This window comes from Eleginops maclovinus, chromosome 20 (genome assembly GCF_036324505.1).
Source record: "Eleginops maclovinus isolate JMC-PN-2008 ecotype Puerto Natales chromosome 20, JC_Emac_rtc_rv5, whole genome shotgun sequence".
NCBI lineage: Eukaryota > Metazoa > Chordata > Actinopteri > Perciformes > Eleginopidae > Eleginops > Eleginops maclovinus.
This window is the reverse complement of record NC_086368.1, coordinates 14,732,471-14,755,388: the sequence shown is the minus strand read 5'-3', so window position 1 is coordinate 14,755,388 and position 22,918 is coordinate 14,732,471. Positions and strand designations below refer to the sequence as shown.

The window sequence follows — 22,918 nt, the reverse complement described above, 5'->3', positions numbered from 1 at the left end:
TTATTATTCCTACAAACAACTGTATTAGAGAAATGTTAAACTAGCAAAGATTATTCTGCTATATATATATATTTATTTATTTGAATACACAATATTAAAAACACATTAGTACAAATGATACCAAAAACTAATATGCAAATGGTATTAAATACATTACATTACGAAAACCTTCATATCTTACCTGTCACTTTGCACCCTCTGAAGATGCAGTACATCCTGTTTTTGAGAACTTAAACCTTAATATTAAAAGGACAATGCAAACTGCAGATGTTTTGTAATTCTTTTAAATAGCACACCAGATTTGGGAGTTGATGTTTTTTAATCAGATGTAAAAGATGGAGACAGTAAAAAAAAAGTACATCCTTAAGAGAACCAATATACATGTTACAGCAATATACATATACATTGTCTATTTACAGCATTTAAGTTACTGCACACTCACTGTTTGAAGTCACGTACCTTCCCTTGACCTTTTGCACCCGACTGCAGCCCCCCTACAAAGATAGGGCCTTTCATCTGAGACCAGCTGTTAAAATGTGTTCTTACATGGCACTGGAGAGTCTACCCTCCCAAGTTTGTCTTGGTCAGCAAGACGTGATTAATTCAGTCAGAGACAAATATAGATAACAATCATTATTAATCTGTATTTATAGAGGAACAAGGTTTGGTTGGTCTGAGATTTTTATACATGCACTCAACTCATTCACACAAAAGAAGATTTACATTTTAAGTAAACAGTATAATTTATTACTATAGGGTTCTATCCCTCTTTAATACTTATGTTTTCCCATTCGGGTTGAATTAACTGTTACCAAAATAGAACACACAATGGCTACAGATGATAGCGCTGATGTCAAGTGCCACGTAAGGACTTCAAGGCCGAGAGATTGAACTGAACTCCTGCCTTTGAAATCCTTATATTGCTCATATTATTACTTAAAAAGGCTTAACAACCTACACATATAATAAACATGCACACAAACACAATTACGTCAATATGTACAGTAAAAGGGCCCCGTTTCTACTCTCATAATGTCTACACGTACCCAAGGAGAATAGTTTGTGCATAAAACAAGGTCACAGAAATACTGATTGTGGAACAGCTCAGTCATTTGCAATTTTAACAATGTGACAGGACAAAGGAACTGCCCGTAAGCAGGAGAGATGTTGCCCAGGTCTGGCAAATGTCATCACAACCTCATTTTTCTAAAAGTTGCTCCATCTTAGGGTTTATGAATGAAAAGCCAGCGAATGCCGCCTGATCCATGGAGTCTATGAAGTTCTTATCGCTGTAGGAGAGACGAGGCTTCTCGCTGAGGAACTCCCGATCAAAGTTGCTGCAATCATTTGGTGCTTTCTGTAATAGGCAAAAAATGTTTCTTAGCAAACTGATAAAACTGGAGCATTCATCATAAATAATAAACATATGATAAAATAACACATGATTCATATTTGTTCATAATTTATTCCTCAATGACTTGTTGCTTAAGGCCTACCACTTTGGGTTTGAAGGGGGGTTCAATCTCTCTCTTCTCCAGCACCTGCCAGTTGATGGTCTTGAAGAAGGGGTGTAAACGGATATTACCCACGATTCCTAATCTGCGAGTTGGGTCTCTCTCAAACAACTGCAGGGAAACAGAGTCAATAATAGTAAGTAAGAAAAGTGAACCATTATATTTAAAAAAAACACAACTTTTAATGCATAAATAACAAGATTCAACATGATTTAAATAGATTTCATCAACCAAAATGCTCTAACATTCTCCTAAAGGGGTAGTTTGGACGGTTTAAATTAGGGTTGCATGAGGCTTTAACACGTAATAATTCTATCGCTTAGTGTAGATGAAGGGCAGCACGCTTTGAATTAGGAGAAGCACACAGTATGGGCAAAGAGCTTAGCAATGTCATGTTGTGGACGCGGGCAGCAGAAAATGATTTTTAGCCAACTAAAGGAAAAAGGCCTACAGTTACCTAAAATAAAAATCAATATCAGTCAGAAACAACCCCAACCCTATTTTCTCTCGGCCAAAACACTAACGCTAGGTCCAAAGCTGCCATGAAAGGTTTTTGTTTTGTTGAGACAGAACTAACCAAAGTGACACATTAACACCAACAAACCAATCGAGATAGCCGAACAAGCAGCTGATCCGTAGAGTGAAATTATTGTGGTATTTTTGTTAAATGAGTCTGGTAGCTTTGATTATCACTTTGATTGATGTACTAGCTTTAGTTCCTTGTAGGAAAGGGATTGTTTTACAGCTAAATAAAACTGTACCATACACTTAAACTAACATACATTTTTGAGTACTGTCTGTTTTTGCAAACTGGAAGCTTACTGACTGCCCTCTACTGTCGGTATTCCAGGTGATACCCTAAACATGAAAAAGCACCACATACAACCCCGTGTTGCTTTAAATCAAAAACATAAAATAATCCAGAATGGAAACGCCAGATTAACTCGGGAGTAGAAAGGGTGCTCTTTGATAGAAGTATTAAAAGGTTGTGATACAGACCCGCTCGAGCAGGTCCTTGGCCTCCTTGTTGATCCAGCGAGGATAGTGGGGAGTATCCATACGGATGGACTCGAACAGCTCATCCTCGTCATCTCCATGGAAAGGCGACTGACCGACCAGCATTTCGTACAGCAACACCCCAAACGACCACCAGTCAACAGAGAATGAGTATTTCTGTCCCAGCAGGATCTGAGTTGAAACATTATAAATAACAATAATTTAGAAAGTTAGTGATTTGGATTATGAAACCAAATTATGAAAAGGGCACATTTAAATATTTCAAAACAAAGAACAAAGAAGCAGATCTGAGTATGAAACACTTTACCTCCGGGGCGATATAGTCAGGAGTACCGCAGAAAGTTGTAGCACGATTCTCTCCAAACACGTTCTCCTTGCACATGCCAAAATCGGCGATTTTTATGTGTCCCTCATGATCCAGCATCACATTGTCTAATTTAAGATCTCTAGAAACAGCAAGAAATCACATCCGGATTGGTAAAAAGATCAAGTTATTTGAAGATGGTAACAAAATGTTAGTTTGCAATTATATGCCGTTCAATCTGACAGTTTTGGTTTTATCAGAATTAATTTAAAATGCCGCTTAATGGTTGGATTTCTTAAATGGAAACTTTAAGAGGATTCAATATGAGACAAAAAAGAGTGCCTAAAATGTTCAGCACGTTGGGAACGTAAAATGAAACACCACTAAAGCCGGAAAACCATACCAGTGAGTTTGAAGCTCTTATGCATTAATTGTTGCATTAAGTTGACGTTGCCATATTGACAACTATTTTCAAAGCATACCTCCAAATCTAAGTTTACATTTTATTTCTTGGCAGCCGTTTGGTTTAACTTGATTTGAAAAATGTAAATGCCATGTAAATCTGGCCTTGGATAGGTAATCAATGTCAGTAATTAGACCACAGGTCATGTTGATTTTACTGTGATTTTGAGATAGCTTTTTACTGCAAGAAATGAACAAATTCACAGTTTCCTAAACAGTCCTTGTTCCCAACTGCATAACCACACATTGATAATGAAACTTTAGAAAAAAAATGTGTTAAAATGTGTGGGATTACTTAACAAGCGAGTTGGTAGTGTCCCCTTTTACTTTCTCATTGCAATTGCAACGTTACGATTTAGTGTATGCACCGTACATCCAGATTAAATACATATTTAGCTCTGACCTGTAGATGATCCCTTTGGTATGTAAGAACTGAAGACCACAGACGATCTCAGCAGAGTAGAACCTGGGAAGACAAACATATACAGACAGATATCAACTACTCATCCCTGGTGGAAAGCTACAGGTCCACGCGTTAAGTTGGCAGATGGACACTGGTGTCACTGCAGACTCAGTTCAGTGTAGAGCTGAATTATTGAGGAGGACATTTGTATGGAGTAGCAGAGAGGTGAATAACGCTCTGAAACCTGAGAGGCGCGGTTAGAGGAAAGATTAGCCTCTCTCTGTCTCTGACCCGCTTCACTTGTCATCTGTGTTAGGGGAAACAAATGAGTCCTGAGAAGAGATAGAACCGCCTCTGCTCTAACCCTGTAGATCCTTGTTCCTTGTAAATGAACAACTAACAAGCACATTATAAAATAAAATCACAGAATCTGCCCTCCCATTACGCAAGTCAACTCTTCTATCAACTTATTTCAAACTATCTCTCTAATAAAGACTAAACCTGCTAAAGAAAATGTAATAAACTCACAGGATCAAAACAAAATAAACTCTCCTGCTCCGTCTCACATTCGGCAAAGGGGTATAGAGGGTGTTTTATTCTTTGGTAATTTAATGCCAATCTAGTTTCTAAAAGAGCTTTGTAAACTCAACTGCAAGGTAACCACATATTACCTATTAAATAACAGCTACATATTAAGTTACAGAGGAGCAGTGGACAATCATTTCCTAAGGTAAAAATGAAGGTCTTGTGCATATATTGTACAATGAGTCGATAATGTTATTATGGCCTACAGGCCTGTAGGCCGCTTTACTGACTGAACAACTCTACACGCTTATTACAGAATGTAAAATAAAGTCTAGATACTTTAAGTATGTGCAGTATGCAACTCTCTACAGTACTGGGTCAACAGGTTAGCAGTAGCCACTGGGAGAACTGGGCCTTTTTGCTGTTAAAGAGGTCATCTGAAACTCCACAGTTCATCAGATGCCCCAGGAAAAATACAATTTAACCAAATGCATTAGATACTTTCAATTTCAGTGCGACAAATTGGAAGCCAGGCACCAACTTAATTATTATTCTGAGATAGTGAAACAGCCCACTCCTTTCTTTCTCACTCACTTAAGGGGGAATTATCTATCCAGGCTGAATACAGTCACTGAGTGAGGAGGATGTTAGCGGATGCCAAAGCAAAATCAGGTGTCTGTATTACTCCTGTCATCTCCTGAGCCCAGGACAAAGTTTAACTAGTCTTCAAGACAAACCACAAGTTTCGAACACTGAATGCATTGAAGTCTACTTTACAATTTGTGACACCAGTTCTTACAAACACCTACTGTTACTATTTCTCTTTCCTTGAGGTGCTCAAACTTATAAACAAATGTCTACAATTTTTCAACAATTGCAAAAACTACAGATAGTAGCAGTAATGGTCTTTAAGGTCAAAGATTTCCGTTTTCAACAAGGTAGAATCTAAAAAGGTGACACTTTTTAAGTTGGGAAATGTTTCGTTATAGAAGGTGTTTGGGTCTAAAAGTAATCACAAAGAAATGTTTCACTTCCATCTCTGTTTGCAAATGTGAGACTTTTTTAAAACTTTGGCCAGTTGGCGCTCACCAAGCTTTCGGCTTTAATACACTCTTTACCGGTGTGCTATTGTTTTTTTCTAGAGGGATTCCCAGAGTGTGATGAGTAGAGAGGTGGGTGGCAGTAACTGATACCTCCCGATACAAACATAGGAGACTCACTGAGAGCTTCTTAGTCCATACAAGGCCAGTCTGCTAGTGAGCAGCAGCTAATGGACTCCAGCCCCAGTCCATCAGAGTTCACTATATCATGTAAACTAACAAAAAACCATATGGGAGAGACATAGAGAGTGACTTGAGGAAAGTAAACATAAGTAGTATCTGCTTTCCATCAGCTCAGTGGTACTGTACGTGTGGGTCTCTGCACAGGTGCAGCGAAACTAAAGCACTGAGGAATGATGGCAGGAAGTGTGTGTTTTTTTTCAAATGCAGTGTGTGTGTTGTTTTATCTTTGTGACAGACGGGACTCACATGGATCTGTAGAGCTCAAAGCGGCCTTTCTCCTGAATGTGAAACATCAGGTCTCCTCCATTCAGATACTCCATCACAAAGAACAGATGCTCCTATTGACAAGGTAAACTTTGAGTACTGAGGATACCATTCACACTGATGATGATAAATAGAATAAATAAACACCAAGATACTAATGAGATGGAAGAGGACTACCTTGGTATGGAAGGTGGAGTAAAGGTGTGTGAGGAAGGGGTTTTCCCAGGCTAATGCCAAGACCCTCTTCTCAACCATAGTGCACTCCACATCGTCATCCATCAGCACCACATCTTTCTTCAGAGCCTTCACTGCAAAGTACTCGCCACGACCCTTCAGCTCTGCCAGGAGAACCTGTGAAGTGAAGAGAAGAAGAAGAGAATTGTTAACTGTTTTCTGTCTAATTACAAGCATGAACCTTCATATGTCAAGTTGTAATACTCTTTAACAGCTTGTCAAGAGATCACAGTTACACAGTTTGATTTTTGCTATCATTTCTATTAGAAGCCTACGTTTGCCAGTATATGCGAAAGTTGCCTGGAGTGTTGTTGATCCACTTATGGTTATCATCTCACTCTTTGATTGTTTGTCGAATAGCAGTGTCACAGTGAGGTTTATTTTTTAATACCTTTCCAAAGCTGCCTTTTCCCAGGACCTTGTGGAAAACAAAGTTGTCAACGTTGATGCGCGTCAAATGTGTAATACGAGACTGGGGCCGTGGGTTGGAGTCCTCCCACAATCTGCCATAGGGAGATGCATCTGATGGAGAAACAATTACTAATTAGCACACACTACAATGACTTATTCATACTACTAGTTATAAACTGATTTATCAGCCCAACATCAGCATTGGCTGATATTTGCCTTGATACTGCCATGAGGACATCTACAAAAAGGTGACATTTGCAGATGAGCGTTAATCTGTTGTGCCCCATCATTTTGTGCAGGCTAAATGTACTTAAACGTCAATGATTTACTCTTACACTTGGACAAGCTGGCATACCCAGCTATTAATTTGTAGAATAAGCAAGTGACTGGACCTGGCATGATGAAAGAGAGCCAATTGGTGCCACGTACACATGTATATTGTTTACAAATAAAAATGAAAGAATATGTCTGTCATGTGGGGGTATTTCACGCCTCGAAGGAAGATCTGCCACATGCAGTTTCTAAGACACCTTTCTATCTTTAAATGCGGCCTCAGTTGGAGAAATAATGACTTCCATTTTCCAGTGCAATGTGCTCAAAAGGACAGTGGGGGCAGGGATATAGATTGAGCTGCAACAAGACATAGATGCTGGGAATCTTTCCAATATGAAGTTGAGTTAGTAGTCGAAGTATCTCTGTGTTTTTAATGTGGAAGAGGGCTATAATAAAGGTGGTTTGATTCATTTGTTTTATAAAATGTGTACTCATTCAAATATAGAATGGGGCTAATGGTTTTTAAACAATTATTATGTATTTCTATAGCTTAAATGTCTTTGTTTTTCTAGTAAAGAAGGGGGATAGCTAAAACTCAATAAATAGGAAAAACACAAAAAAAACCATCAGTATTGTCCCAGTATTTCATAGAATTTGTGCATTTCTATAAGATTATCTTAGAAATTCAACATATTATTCTGTACGTTTTTAACAGAGCCTCTACAGCTCACATGAACGTATGTACAGTAAGTACTTGCTCATACAGAGCACTGACTGACCGTTGATATCCAGTCCAGAAAGCTTGTTAACTTCATCGTAGATTCCAATGTCAGACAGGTCAGCCAGGTTTGGATCTGAACGACGGGTAGACGATTTCTGTTGCAATACAGAAAGTACAAGAAAAAATAAGCATGAAATAGAGACACAAATAGTTTCTCAGCAATCAGGTAACTTATCTATGTGTGCTATATCCAATGTGAACATAATAAACAATGACTGTGTTCTGTGACTGTTCCCCAAAATGACACACATTTAGAGGGCTGTAAAAAGAGAACAAGATAACTGAAGGTTCCACATTGAGCCAGTACTTAAATACACTAGGGCAGGAAGCTAATATGTTAGCCAGCATAAACTAATTGTTATGAGATTGCCAAAGATAATATTGTGTTAAGCCATCTACAGATGTGCTGTGGACGGGTTAGGACTGGTTTTATTCTGGGAATTAATGTTTGAAATAGGCTGAGATAAGGACTAGATTTCTGATTTAGATGGGGTCAAGGTTACAGCTCAGGTAGCATTCAGGCTAACATCCTGGTTAAGTTCCCCACTGACCCCTTGTTGAAGATCCATTTAGGTCAATCACTAAACTATCTCCTAATATAAATATTGTTTATAAATGCTTTCTACATGTATCATTTTTGTTACGATAATTTGTATTTTAACAATATCTTTTAGCAGATAATAATAATAATAATGTAGACATGTTGTTGACAGGATTTTTTAAAATGTTTTATTTTGTTTTATTTATAAAGCACCATAACTTTATCATTAAGAACACATTATTATAACTATTGTAACTTTGTTGTTTTTGTCATGATATAGTTCAATGACACTGTTCAAATAAAGTGTTACCAAGCTCACTTTACTCTCCTGTACTAAATAGAAAACAATACCATTTTTTACAGATAAGTGTTTGTGCCTTTATACCCACAGCAGGGCATTCAAATGTTTTAAGATCTTATCTACAATTGAGTTTAGATTCTGGTTAACAAGTTGTGTTAATGTTCTTCAAACTTATCTTGGTATACAAATAGCTAAGTACGAAATAATGTTATTAAATTTCCAAAATATCTTAAAGAGCAGTGGTATGATTATCGGGTATGGTACTTAAGAAAGACTTGTCATTGAATTTCTTTGGAATGACTTGCGAGAGACTGCATGAACTCACCTGGCTGACTTGTGTAAGTGCTTCAGCTAGTAGTTTCTGGTTGATACCACAAAGGTTGGCCACTTTATCCTGACACTTGTGATGGACATTCATGGCACAATCTACAAATGGGACAAAAAAAGGCAGTTGAAGAAGAAAGTACACCTATACTCCAACAAATAGTCGATCATATCGGCACTGTACCTTCACACTTGAGTCCTTGTTTGACAAGACCCCACAGCAGACTTCCACAATGGTCACAGAAGGTGGGACTCATGTAGTTGTTGGTCTTGAAACGGTGGGGCATGTCAATTTTAAAGCGCTCCTTCTGGAACTGTAGGGACAAACAGGACATCATCTCCATGAATCACCCAAGGCAAAGGACTTCTAATTGGTTGCCTGTGATATCTCGTAGGGCTGCACACTTGCCTCATTTTTTTCTTTCCCGTTTGCTTTATGGTATGCTTCCCTCTCTGAGCTTGAACTGTCAGAAGTGACTACACTGTTGGATATGAAGTTCCTTGTTTGTTCCCAGTTCTACCTCTGCACTGATTTAGAGTAGTTCACTTAGACCACACCCCATGTGTGTGCTTGATTATTTCCATGCAACCATTATCTAGATTAGTTGGTCTTTGATCATCTTTATCCCAAAATATTGATTATCATTAAAAAGGGCTTCTTATTGGATGTGGACCCTGACTGGTGTCTTTTATTCCATTAGAGGATAATCATCATCCCAACTGGTATGGTAGGATACCTTATTACAACAACAAAACACCAGGGTGAGAAAAGCCCACACTAAAATGAAATTGTGAGACATATGGAGGACCCTCAAAGTACATGGTGTGCTGCACAAATATGTGATACGTACCACTGTATCCCGACTGTTGGCCGCCGTACCGGTACATCTGCCGATGATTTTGTCTATGCATTTCTTGTGGATGGCTGCATTGCACTCTGATAGAAAACAAAGATCAAAGAGATTTGTTCACTTTGATTCAGGAATATATCATGTATAACGTTGAGGCAAATGAACAGTGGAGTATATATTTTTTAATCACTAGCTTGCCATTTCAAGTATTGCACAAAGCATAGGAGTTTTTAAATTATTGTACACTTACGTCTGCATTTATAGCCTTGCTTGTTGAGTCCCCTGTGGGAGGCAAAGTTAGTCAAATAGGTCAGTCTTTAAAGTTGTTTGATCATGTGACTGTGATTGGTGTGCTGATTATTCACTAGTTAGAGATAATAAACAGGTGCAGTACAACCAAGCTGATTTGTGACTCAGAATTTCCTTTTTTAGAAAACTTCCTCTCCAGATACCAAGTTTAGAAGCACATTTACTATATATCTATTAAACAATGACAGACAACTTCTAAAACATGAACAATGGGTTAACCTCAGTGGCTTTATCAATAACATCATTAGCAACCAGTGTGTCTAATTGCCTTAAAGCTAAACCATCCAACGAGTATTAAATGCTGCCAATATAAGGAAGTTCCTATTTACCCCTTTGTAATGTCACTGTGTCTTTCTCTCTGCTCATTCCATTCATCTCATCTATGGTTTACAAGTTCCCCTTAAGTTCCCTTGAAGGTTTGTTTATCGGACTGGAAGTAGGTTGAACTAACCAGACAAATTCTCGACACACAGAGCAGAAAGTTGGTTGTCTGAAGAACGTGGCGCTGAACTCGTGGTTCTTTATGAAGTGGATCTTGGCCTGTTTGATGGCCCCACGTCTGCGGTGCAGTGTAGGACCCTCTTCATCCTTGGCAGCCTGCTTACTCTCTTTAGGATACAAACAGAAACACATATCAGTCCTTCCTCAATACAGTTATACAATACAATGGAAAGAGCCTTAATGATAACCAATTAATTACTCATATGAAACCTTTGAATGATAAGGTTAAGGAAGAAGGGAAAACACTGACAAATGGTTTGACAGTGTGTGTTAGTAGGGAAGTTTAAAATGCAAAGAAATTACAACTACGATGAAATGATAAGAATAGACCCGTCGGCACAAAGCATTTAAAAAAACATCATCATCAAACGTGTTGGTAGCAGTGCAAGGTTAAAAATCATACTAATATTCAAAGAATGTGACAATACCAATAGCTAATTTTGTAAAACTATAACAGACAAAACTTTTTTTTTTACTGTAAAATCCTGTGTTTTTTTAAATATCTGATGACATTTGGTTTGTTTTTTTGGATATAACATTCTATAAATAAATCATTATTAACACAGTGTTTTTTTTTTAATATTAAAAATGTATTGTTATAAAGGAATAATAAGGATATTAAACTAACCAAAGAGAGGATTTGGTTGAAAACATTTGAAACATTTTAAGAAATCAGTGCTAACCACAATACAGAAAGTCCAAGGCAGAGGACAGAGAACATTTTAAAGATTATTTATTCCCATTACCTGAATCCACTTCCTCAAGGAAATACTGCACCGCCATCATCACTTTCCCAGAAGGATGAAGATCCACCTGAACACAGAAATACTCAGTTAGACACACAGAAGGTTAGACAGTCTGAGAGATTGCTCTACAGGGACAAAAGACAATCTGTAATGACCTACCCAGAACTCAGCACGCCCATTGGCTTTCTTGCAGCGCTCAGCAAGGACAGACACTCCGACGGTTACCTCAGCCAGCGGCTCCTCTGCTGTCTTCATTAGCAGTATCTCCAGCACACGACCCTCATAGATGTGGGCATCAAAACAGGCTTTCCAAGCCGGGTACATGGTGGGTTTTCGCTGTACCAGGGTCTTACCTCGTTCTAGGAAAAAGTAGATGAACAAAAGGACAACAAATAATGTTTTCAAATGAAGGAAATAAGAAGGAAGTTGCAGAAATGACTTCCGTAAAAGACAGTGCATGCTGTTGAATAGTTTCTCACCGGTTGTCAGAGCTTCCTTCATTTTGATTGCACAGAAAGGCGGGTCGGCCAGAGGCGGAAGGACGCCCAAGTCGTATGCATTGAAGGCGATCCTCAAGAAAGGAGCCATGGTGACAAGTACCAAGGTCACCTGTTTTTAGAAATATATAAACACAGCGTTACCCTGCTGACATTTATATATACAGTAATTACTTATTCCTTATTACTTATACTTACTCTTATCCACTCACATTGCAAATACAAACATTACACACAAATACAGCTGGAATATATGACAATAGTGGCAAGAGATCAATAAAATCCTTGAGCCAGGTACACGCTGCATGCATGATTTGCTGTTTGCATAATGCTCCATGTGCCACAGATGTAACCACATTTTTTTCTGTAAAAGCCTTTGCACCACTAGTTTTGTTATGTGCAATGGAAAAGGTGACGCCCATCAATCTCACACATGTTCTTCACTGGCACTTCAGTCACACCCATGCTGTCTTCTATGTTTTGTCCACACCTTTAAGTATAAAATACAACCACAATGTCAATGTGACAGCCTCTGTTAAGCTTCTGTTGCTCATGTAGTTCCCTGTCACTGTGTCTGTTTGACTGTGTAGCTTCTAAAAAGCAACAGTGGAGGTGTTTTCCTGTACTATAAAGGCTGAGCAAGCCTCAACATGTCGCTAATCCAAGCACAAGCAAGCAGTGCACCACAGTAAGCCTCGCTGGTATTCAGAATCCTGAACTCATAACCACCCACACTGAGACCAGAAAAGTAAGACACAGAAAAAGCAAGGGAAAAGAAAAGTTTGCACAGAGAGTGGAGTGTGATGAACGACCACATCCACTCACTCCCCCACTGCTGCTGTGAGCTGTGATGCTAATCAATAGCAAACCCTGACTTATTGAGGGCGGCAGTGATTGATTTCGTAGCAAACTGTCCATGTGCGGTTTCGATTTGTTCCATCAGTTAAATTCAGTAGTTATGTCCCAGGCACCAGTACAATGTAACTAGCAAACTCCTACATAACTTTCCAATGCTCCTTTCAAACAACCTACTTACTGATATCTGCAGTTGAAAAAGAGCGGCAGCTTGTTCAGTGAGCTGCTATATGGTTGTATGACCTCCTCACAATGTAAGCATGTGCAGTATTACTGACATGACAGACCTGTACAGAATGAATTTAGCTCATAATATCATAGCAGATCCACTGCACCCTCTCAGACTTGACTATGCACTTTTTTCTTTATGACTCATCAATAGTAAACCCAGGATATACCTAATAATAAAGGAGGCGTCACATCCTTTGACCCATGCCGTAATCATCTGCTTAATAGGAATTAAGCTCCTTTTTAAGCAAGTACACAATGTCCTTTATCAATTTCCGCAAATATCTTTTATGACACTTTATGTTTTGTTCTTTGGCTTGTTAAAATATTATTTTCTGCTCTCTGTGAAATAAACGCTCTACGGGCAATTACAATTTAATTCACTCGTCCATTTAAATAGAAGCCAGCACCGTTACTGCTGGTGATGAAAAACCTTCCTCACATGTACTTTTCTGAGTCAGAGACACATACACATACATGGTTTACCTATGCTATGAACCTATTGCAACTACTTTTGAATCCTGAAAAGATTTAAACATGTTACAAACCAATACAATAGTCCACAACAACTGTTAAAGTAATTTACACTAACAATGTGACCCTATAACCCTGTGAGGAAAATTAGGATCAACCAAGAAACAGTCAGTGTGTCTGACTTTCATCTTGCAACCTTTCTCTCTCTCTCTCTAAAGGATGTGGTTGATTGTCACTTTCAGAAGTCAGTTGAAGTCTCTAACTCTCTCAGAAGAGAGTTAGAGACCAGATTATCTTTAAAATGCATACTTGTAAATGTAAAAGATTTTTATACTGACACATATTCTGTGGCCTGAACTTGAATTTCATACAGCTACTGCAATATTGTTTATGAATAGCACACACTGTGTTTATTGCAGTCAAGCAAATCCTCCCAACAAAAACCCAGAGTTGTACTTGTTGACATATTTGTGTTATTATGTGCTTTTATTGACTTAGACAGTTTAATTTTTAAATGACTTTATATAAGTTTTCTGTTTTGAATTAGGGTGTTTTAACGATTGGGCAAAATCACCCAATGTCACCAATGCTGTTTTATTAGTAACCACGAGAACATGTTTGCCAAGCTTCCTATTTTAAAGTATCACAATATCAGGGGGATAGGGGAAGACCTTGACCTGTCCTTTTGAAGGAAACGGACAGAGATGCAGTAAATATAGATGTATTTATGTGCTGCTAGTTTATTAGTTTTACACAATCTACAAATTACTTTTACAAAATAATATAATATAAAATAATCTTTTATTTCATAGATCCCATTAACATATGCGCAACAGTGTTTTGAGAATACATTTTTGCTCTGTCGTTTAAAGAGTAGTTTTTTTGGTATTCCTTGTATTTTAAATATGACGGTAGTATTGCAAAGTGACCCCACTGTATTGATGAAGGATCACACATATTGTGAGCTAGCATAGCATTAAGTGGTGGCCAGTATCGATCTGTTGGCTGAGTCGTAACACTTCACCTGTCAATGTTTGATAAACTAATAACACGTTTTATTCCAAAGCGGACCCCGGGACACCATAACATCTGACCCCATATCGGTTTAATTAAACGAGACGAACGTTGGAAAAACTTTGTCGGAAATATTATTTTATTCAGAAGAACCAGTTTGGTTGGGGACGTTAGTGACAATGATTGGATGGCCATACAATATCTGTTTACATTAGCCTACTGCTGTGTAAACGTAACTGTAAATTAATGAACGTGTTCAGTCGTTAGCGACAACGGTTACGGTTTGTTTCCACATAGAAACAAAAAGAGCGAGTACTTTGAGCAACTTTTTTTTATTTTTTTTTTACAAATTTCAAACATTAAAGCAACCCAAAACTTGTCGAAAACTAGACAAAGTCTAATATTAATAAAAGCAAGCTCACCTCAAACTCGGTGCTGTATCTTTATCGCCTCAGCACGACGTAAATTGTCCTCTCTCTTCCTCTCGTTTTTCGCTCTGATTCCGGGGATTGAGGAAGTGTGTGTGTAACGCACTCGCAGTCTTTCTCTGCGAGCTGTGACGTTTACCTGCCACACACACACACACACACACACACACACACACACACACACACACACACACACACACACACACACACACACACACACACACACACACACACACACACAAACAAAGCGGTCTGTGCTCCAGTAGTCTGAATGCACCCAGTTGCCCTATTTTAAATAGAGGCCCTGTCAGTTATTATAGTTCTATTTTCCACTTGAGTGCACCTCTACTTCACCCACAATAAAACTACGTTTCGGCCACACGTCATGTCATTTTCCATTAACCCCCCTTGGCTGATTAACACGATGAGTGTACATCACTGCAGACCTGTTGATCGCCTCAACTGATTTTTTTTTAGAAAAAGATCTGCATTGCTGGTGAGTTTGCCCTAGATTACTGCCGCAGCATAGTTTGGTATGAAGGGGAAGAGATGTTTTTTTTTAAACATGTTTGTGTGGCAGGGGGTGGGGTCACGTGGCTGGTACTGTAGCTGCGGGGGTAGTTTTGAGGTAGGTTTTTGCCAGCGAGGAGGTGGCAGATTTGGCAGCAAAGCGATCTTTTCTTCTTCTAAACTGACACAAGCACTCCAAATGATCCATATCCTTTATTTATTTCATGCTTGCACCCACCCCCTCACAAACACACACACTACACACAGTGTCGCAAAAAGTGGATATGCACTATATGCGATGCATAGGGGCGCCACACCAAGGGGGTCGCCAAAGCGATGGTAAAAACATATATATATATATATATATATATATATATATACTAAAATAAAATTGGTATTTTCTTTATGTTTCTGCTGTTGTGCGTTTCTAAATAGTTTCTGCATTTCCTTAAGGTTATAACATTTTAGAGGACTAACATGCTGGAGAAAGGCGCCCTATCTCATAAGATTCCATCATAGAATTTTGACAAAGAAGAGGGAGCAGGGGCGCCGCGAGCGCTGTGCGAGCAGGCACTAGTAATGAGTTGACGTCCATGGGAAAAGATGGATAAAGCAAAAAAGCTGTCGGGGGCTGAAAATGGGAAAAGAAAGAGGGAAAAGGAGATGGCATGTCAAGTGATGCGACAACAGTTATAATTGGATAATGAAAGGCAACAGGTAGGATGATTTAAAGTGTGACGTCTTTGCTTGGAGGCTTGCAAATATTCATGTTAACAGACTGGCTAGCGTATGCTAACACTAGGCATGTAGCAGCCAAAGGTGGGTGGGTTTATGGCTAGCTTAGAATATGCAAAACTGAGGTTATTGAGTTGTAAACTGGAAAATATGAGGTAGCATGTACAGTAAATGACAAGAATCTGGAAAATGTAACTAATGCAATGCCTCTGGTTTACCATGGAATCATGCAGATTTGTTCCCTTTTACTAGCTAGTGTTTGCTAACACGGGGAATGTAGCAGCAAATTGGGGTTTATGGCTAGCTTAATGCAAAACCAATATTGCTGCGCTGACACCTGGAAAATATGAGGTAGCATGTACAATAAATGACAAGAATCTGGAAAACATAACTAATGCAATAACTGTTATTACTATTCTTCTTCTTTTTTAGGGGGGGGGGGCAAAATTGTTGCTGCATAGCCCCCTGACAGTGGGTAGCTGCGCCCCTGCCTACACACATCCAAATATGTGTTTGTACAAGGCCAGCAATTATCACCTGATTGAACTAGTGAAATATTGACACATCCCACCAAAACAAGGAATGCAGCAGATGAATTCCTGCAGGGTGATTCATAATAAAATGTGTATTTGCAAGTTAAGATATAATATATGCTGATGTAGTGCAAAGTACATAAATCTGAATCTGGCCATGAATCATCTGACTGTGCACAGGTGTGTCAGTGTTGACCTAACACCTCTAGGGACTTACATAACGGACACATTTTGAGTCATGTCAGAAACAGGATGTCTGCAGTGGAAATTAAAAACTATATTGCCCGATTGCTCATCTGACAGACAGATGCACATTACAAGCTCAGTGATCCATATCCCTTCTGTTCCACCTTGAGCAAACACTCAAACACACACACACACACACACACACACACACACACACACACACACACACACACACACACACACACACACACACACACACACATATGCATCTCTAACAACATACAATGTCTTCTCAGGTTTTGAGCTTTTTATTTATACTAAATGTCATTGATCCATTTGATATCCATCAATATATTTAATTAAGACCCAAAAAGGTCAACTCCAGCGTGGCACTAGGGGTAAAGTCAAGTGATCAACAAAGTGTAATTTCCTGGGGGCTGTATATGTCTGAAACTGAGATTATTTCTGGTAATATAATTGATTATTATGGATAACTGAATGGACCTTCTGGGTACAGACCAGGGGGACAGTGACACTTTTGGCCCCTTCACCTGCAAAACGTTACTTTAAGGGATATGTAGCAACCAGGAGAAGGGTCAAAATGAGTAAATACCTAATTATAACAAGTTAAAATAGACTCAATTTATCTGCAGAAAGAAACAAAAAACCTCAAAAAGGGATGTAACATCAATAAATAGTCACAGAATAACACATAAGCTGAAGTACATACAGTAGTTATACCTTACCTTATATGGCATATTTGGAATTCAGAAAAAAGAATCCTGCTCTAGAACTCAGAATCAGAACACAGAATGTTCACGGTACATCTGAACATGGAACTCTGCTAGATCTCCATACCAACTGAAGCCACTCTGCTGTTCATTGCACACAAACCTGCTCGAGAGAAAGCATCAGAAAACCTACAGAGAGAAAAAGCTCAAATTATGAACACTAACCTGTCTTCTAGACACCTCATTGCTGAGATGGAGCTTGTTCATACTTTATCTAAACTGACCCCGGAGGAGAGAAAGGTGGAAGTCAGAAGACAAATGTATGTCCAGCTCAAAGCAGTGGAGATGGAGCGCAGACAAACAGCTGCTCTGGAGATCCTGGCAAAAAGCGAGAGGGACAGAGAAGAGGCTCAAAAAGTGACAGAAAGTCTCAAGAAAGTAAACATGGAGACAAACAGGAGGAGGCAGGAGGCCCCAGAGAAGAGACAGCAGAACCAGTTGAAGCAAGAGAGGCTTCAGTGGCAACAGGTGAGGCTGAAGGGAGACAAAAGCCCAACTCACAATTTCATCTCTCTGAATGAAGAGCAACAGAAGAGACAAGAGGAGTCTCACAGCCTGACCCCCGACCTGAAGTCACCTGAGAGAAAGAAGAAAACTCTCCACAACAACTGGGTTGCAGAGAAAGAAATGCACAGTAGGCCTGTCATGAGACTCCGTCTATCTCCTCTTTGCAGCCAAACCAAACCCAAAGTCTGACGGTATGTATCATCAGGGTTGGAAGGGTTACTTATTAAGATGTAATCGTACACCAAAAAATCTGAGTGTCAAAATATAATTGTAATATAACCAGATTACGTTTGGATTACCTAATTATGAAGTGCAATGCAATTAAAAACAAGAAAAACTAAACAACAGTAAGATGTTTTTTACTTGTATGCAGTGTTACAAAATGTATTGTTGCAATGTAATTCTGCTTGTAATTTCATTTTTTAGATGTAACAGTAATCTGATTAATTATCTTTTTAATGTAATTGTAATCGATTACAATTTTTTTTGTATCCTGATTATGTAATGTTGTTACATGAAGTTTGATAATCCCCAAGCCTTTGTGTCACATTCCTCTGCTGTGGCCTTGTGTTTTATTTTGAAATAACATGCAAGTAAACTTTTATCTTCTTTTATCTGAAGGAAAAACAGCTGAGGTCAACGAAACCCTGCAGTCCATGCAGAAGGACAGACTTTCAGTTGGACACTGGGTTGGAAAGTACCAACAGAACCATAAGAAGAAGCGTGAGAAACGCCGGCTGAAAGCAGAGGCTCAACACGCAGCATACATCGCCTCCAAGAGCTATGGCCCCCAGCATTCCCTGCTGAATGAACTGTTGGACTGGTCCGTCTGCTAAAATCAGCAGCTTCAAATCAAGATCTAACAAATTTAATTGTTATTGTTATTTACCTTGTTTCTTTGTTTGCTTTATTGTTTTTCTTTAGTAAAAAAGTGTTGAAAAACCAAAGTGTCTTCAACAACTGGGTTGTGAAGGAAGAAATGGACAGTAGGCCTGTCGATGATTACTCTAACTATCTCCTCTTGTCTACGAGAACAAACCCAAAGTCTGATGGTATGTATCATCAGGGTTGGGAGGTTCACTTTAAAAATGTAATCCATTACAATATCTAGTTACATGTCAACAATCGAAGTCAGTAACTTAATATGAGGATGAAAATATAAAAGTATTGTAACCTGATTACTTTCCGTTACTTTTGGATTACCTTACTTTAGTGTTCTCGGTCAAATTTAACCAGTCTGTTTTAACTGCTCTTACATTTACATAAAAACCATTAATCTTTTATGCGATCTTCTTTCATCTGAAGGAAAAACAGATGAAGTCAAAGAGACCCTGCAGTCCATGCAGAAGGACAGACTCTCAGTTGGACGCTGGGTTGGAAAGTACCAGCAGAACCATGAGAAGAAGCGTGAGAAACGCCGGCTGAAAGCAGAGGCTCAACACGCAGCATACATCGCCTCCAAGAGCTATGGCCCCCAGCATTCCCTGCTGAATGAACTGTTGGACTGGTCCATCTTCTAAAATAAGCAGCTTCAAATCCAGATCCTTCAGATTTGATTTTATTGTTACTGTTATTTACCTTGTTTCTTTGTTTTCATTATTGTTTTTTCTTAAAGTGTTCATTTTAAAACCTCAAATTTCTGTCTACTCTCTTAAAATAATGTTGGTTAAAATGTGTGGAAATATACTGAGGTGCAGAGGTGGTAAGTACATTTACTCAAGTACTTTACTTAAGTACAATTTCGGGGTATTTGTACTTTACAAGTGTTTCCATGCAATGCTACTTTGTACTTCTATTCCACTACAATTCAGAGGTAAATATTGTAATTTTACTCCACTACATTTATTACTTTGCAGATATAGCTTAGTGATAATCTAAAGGATCAACACTTTAAAAAACGGTCATACACTTGGATTGATTTCACATTCTACCCAGCAGTAAATAAACTAATTTAAAGTAGTTTTAGTTTTACCAGCTTGATAAACACAACAGTACATCAATAATTATAAACAAAACAAATGATATACTGTGTATGATTCTCAAATGGAGCAATCTGCATAATGAGTTTGACTTTTGGTAATTTAAGTATATTTAGATGGAAATACTTTTGTACTTTTACTTGAGTAACATTTTAATTGCAGGACTTTTACATGTAACAGAGTATTGCTACACTTTAATTTTCACAGTGACTTAAGGAAATGAATGAGCCTAGCCAACACATAAACTAGAAGAGAAACTGCAACTGCAATGCTTTTTGCCTCACTAAACTCAAATGCATCACTCTAAAGTCAATTTGTTTTTAGTTTAACAATTAAAAGTCTGTGTTAAAGATAATAATAATAACAACTTAAATTGATAAAGCGGCTTTCATAAACCAAGGACGGTTTTACATGAAAACACCAAAATGGACAACCAAACACTTTCTTGATATATTATGTTTATATTGCTTGAGAAAAATGTAAAAGTCTGGCTGCTTGGTCGTCGTATAGCTCAGTAGAGCAGGCGGCCATATACTGGGGTTTGATCCCCATGCGGTGGACCCAGGTTCGAATCTGGCCTGAGTCCGTTTGCCGTGCGTCTTCCCCTCTGTCTCCCCATTCCTGAACTGCACTATATTAAAAACTATTGAAAAAAAAAAAAAGTCTGGCTGCTGGCCCCACAATGAAATAAAGACAGACACACACACACACACACACACGGAGGGACGAACAGACAGACAGACAGACAGTGCTGATATGCATATGTTATTACTCATGGGGAATCAGTAAATAGTGGGTTGAATTTTTAAGAATATTTCATATGTTTACGTAATGGGCAACTCAAATGAATTTGAATTTAGTAATCTGAAAAGGTAATATCCCTCATTGGTAAGTCCAGACCACAAAGTATGAAAAAAGTCAACCCTGTTTTTCCTTTATTTCAGAAAGGGATTCCATATCTCATTTAGTTTTGGCATAATGACAACCTTTACGCAGGTGCACTATTGCAAACCAATCAGAGCAGACTGTGCTTTTCGGGGGGAGGCTTAAAGAAGCAGAGGTTAAAATAGAGCGTTTGAGACAGAGGCAAGCCTGCAGCTAGGCCTGTTATCACACAGATAACCATTGATTTAAGTATTAAAGCTTCAGCTTTTACAAGGGGAGATAAAGTGTATAGGTCATTGTTGAGACTGGGTGATTAGTTGATGAATGGAAAGGGTCAAAAATAGAATCAGGCCTGGTAATGTGATCAAAATTGTCACAATAAAATGATATTACATATTATATAAATTGATGCTGTTTCAACTTTTTGCTTTAGGCCACTGCAGTTTATTCCCTGGCATTCTCTGCAATTCCCACTGCCATATAAGTGCACTACTTTCACTACCAGTCAACGCATTATTTCTAGTCTTTATTCCAAGTCAAGCTAAGCAGCTATTGCTTTATCTTGAGGATTAAAGCTATTCCCTAACATTTTATACAGCTCTCTGACTAACTTTGCCCTGGCTCAAATTCTCCAGACAGATTTTTCCTCCCTCAGTGACAGCTGCTAGTCCTGCTGACACGTGTTTAAACTTCGCTCTCTTCTTATGACAGATTGGTCACAAGAGAATGGAAAACACGATGCAGACTCCATGTTCAGACAACAGGGATAATAAATGCTCAGTGTGCTGAAGGCTGCTTTTTTCCTCAGTTTATCCTGTTGGGTGAGAGTGGGCTATTTAAAGCTTCAAGGGAGGTGGAATAGGTGTAACATTGACTTGGCAGTGTAGGCTGCAAAGAGTTTGCAAAGTGGGACACGAGTGTCCCTCTATTTTTCCTGTCTCTATACACTTTTTTTTCCTCTACCTCCCCTCATCTCTGAAGGGCGTAGAAAGAAACAGTACAAGGTACAGTCCCTGAAATGTCAAGTCAATGTCAAGGGGACACAGCTTTTTTCCCTTATGTCCTATTTCTCAGTCTTTTTATTTTAATCTCAAGCTGTTACGTAATAAAGTCTTTCCTTAACCCCTGAGGAGCTTCCACCCACACAACACTGTGAAAGATGAGAAGGCAGCCTGTTGTTACTCACAATATCAACACAAACATTTTATCCCTTCTCAGACAAAAACTGAAAATGGCCACAAAGTCTGTCTCTAAAAACAGTCCACACTCTACTGACAGGGTGTCATGTATAAGAAAAAACATATGAGGAAGTTAATTTCAGCTTCTTTGGCATCACCTCATAATGACTCCTGAGGTTGAGCACATATAACAGAGCTGAATGCACCCAAACTTATTGAGTAGGCTGTGTGTGTCATTGATTATTTGCTTCTCGCTGCATTGCTCGCCTGCAGCGATATGGGAGTAAGCTTGGGTTATGACACTGTTGCTGCCCATCTGAAAAAGTGTTTTTCAACTGGACTGTAGTTTAATCGTTACTATTCAGCCTGCTTGTTGATTTGCTTTGTCAAAAGAAATCATGAGCATAGAGAATGATGAACACGAAACAATGAATGTCCTCTTGTTTTAGAGTATTAGGATAAAATCAAGAGCATTTTGCTGTGAGAACCTGAACCAAGGCGAATTAAGAGGGTGAATTTCAACAGAATGATTGACTGAGAGAGAAGAGAGAAGTGCAGGAAGTGTAGATTAAGAATGGCTTTGAAAAAAAACTGTCATCAGAAAGGAGTTTTTGGGAATGTGTGCATTGTGTTTTAACTAACAGCAACAAATAAAAGAAAATATAACTCAGACTTAAGAAAAGGAGTGAAGCTACTGAGGAGAGAGGAAGTAGAATTGGGGCTAGAGGAAAGAGAGTAGAGTGATAAATGATCTGTCCTCTAAATAGAACGAGGTGTCTGCAACTTTTCATGAGCCCCAGAAAGCAAACTTTCTGCCTAATATCATTCTGGGTCAGGCAGCCTCGGGGGGAGAAGAGAAGCAGAGCAGGCCTGGCCTTTCTTTGGCCGCAAAGCACACCAGACCACACATTGTGTGTCCACGAGCGGCTCAACATGTTATCTGAAATGCTCTCCAGCTTGCAGTTTCATAGGATCAGGACACACATTGACTACATATCAGTGCAGACTCAAATGGGGGGAGCTAATGTTTCCATTTTCAATGTATGTACTGAGCTCATGAACAAGGACACAGTG

The 22,918-nt window shown here is 38.8% G+C and overlaps 2 protein-coding genes across 2 annotated transcripts; one reads left to right on the top strand and one right to left on the bottom strand.

Moving 5' to 3' along the window:
- Positions 1–300: 300 nt before the first annotated feature.
- prkcda (protein kinase C, delta a) lies at positions 301–14,692 on the bottom strand. The gene is made up of 18 exons (XM_063910898.1): positions 14,535–14,692; positions 11,524–11,653; positions 11,204–11,403; positions 11,045–11,111; positions 10,249–10,405; positions 9,739–9,770; positions 9,489–9,574; positions 8,822–8,951; positions 8,639–8,739; positions 7,470–7,566; positions 6,398–6,528; positions 5,950–6,123; positions 5,755–5,846; positions 3,701–3,763; positions 2,839–2,977; positions 2,514–2,702; positions 1,497–1,625; positions 301–1,357 (listed from the first exon to the last, which is right to left on the bottom strand). Exons 2-18 carry the CDS (start codon positions 11,630–11,632, stop codon positions 1,199–1,201), a joined length of 2,055 nt encoding a protein of 684 aa, XP_063766968.1. The 5' UTR covers positions 11,633–11,653; positions 14,535–14,692; the 3' UTR covers positions 301–1,198.
- Positions 14,693–17,553: 2,861 nt separating this feature from the next.
- On the top strand, positions 17,554–19,675 carry LOC134883484 (uncharacterized). Its single transcript, XM_063911860.1, has 4 exons — positions 17,554–17,929; positions 18,424–18,625; positions 18,727–18,854; positions 19,108–19,675. The coding sequence occupies exons 1-4, from the start codon at positions 17,554–17,556 to the stop codon at positions 19,320–19,322; spliced, it is 921 nt and encodes a 306-aa protein (XP_063767930.1). The 3' UTR covers positions 19,323–19,675.
- Positions 19,676–22,918: the final 3,243 nt, after the last annotated feature.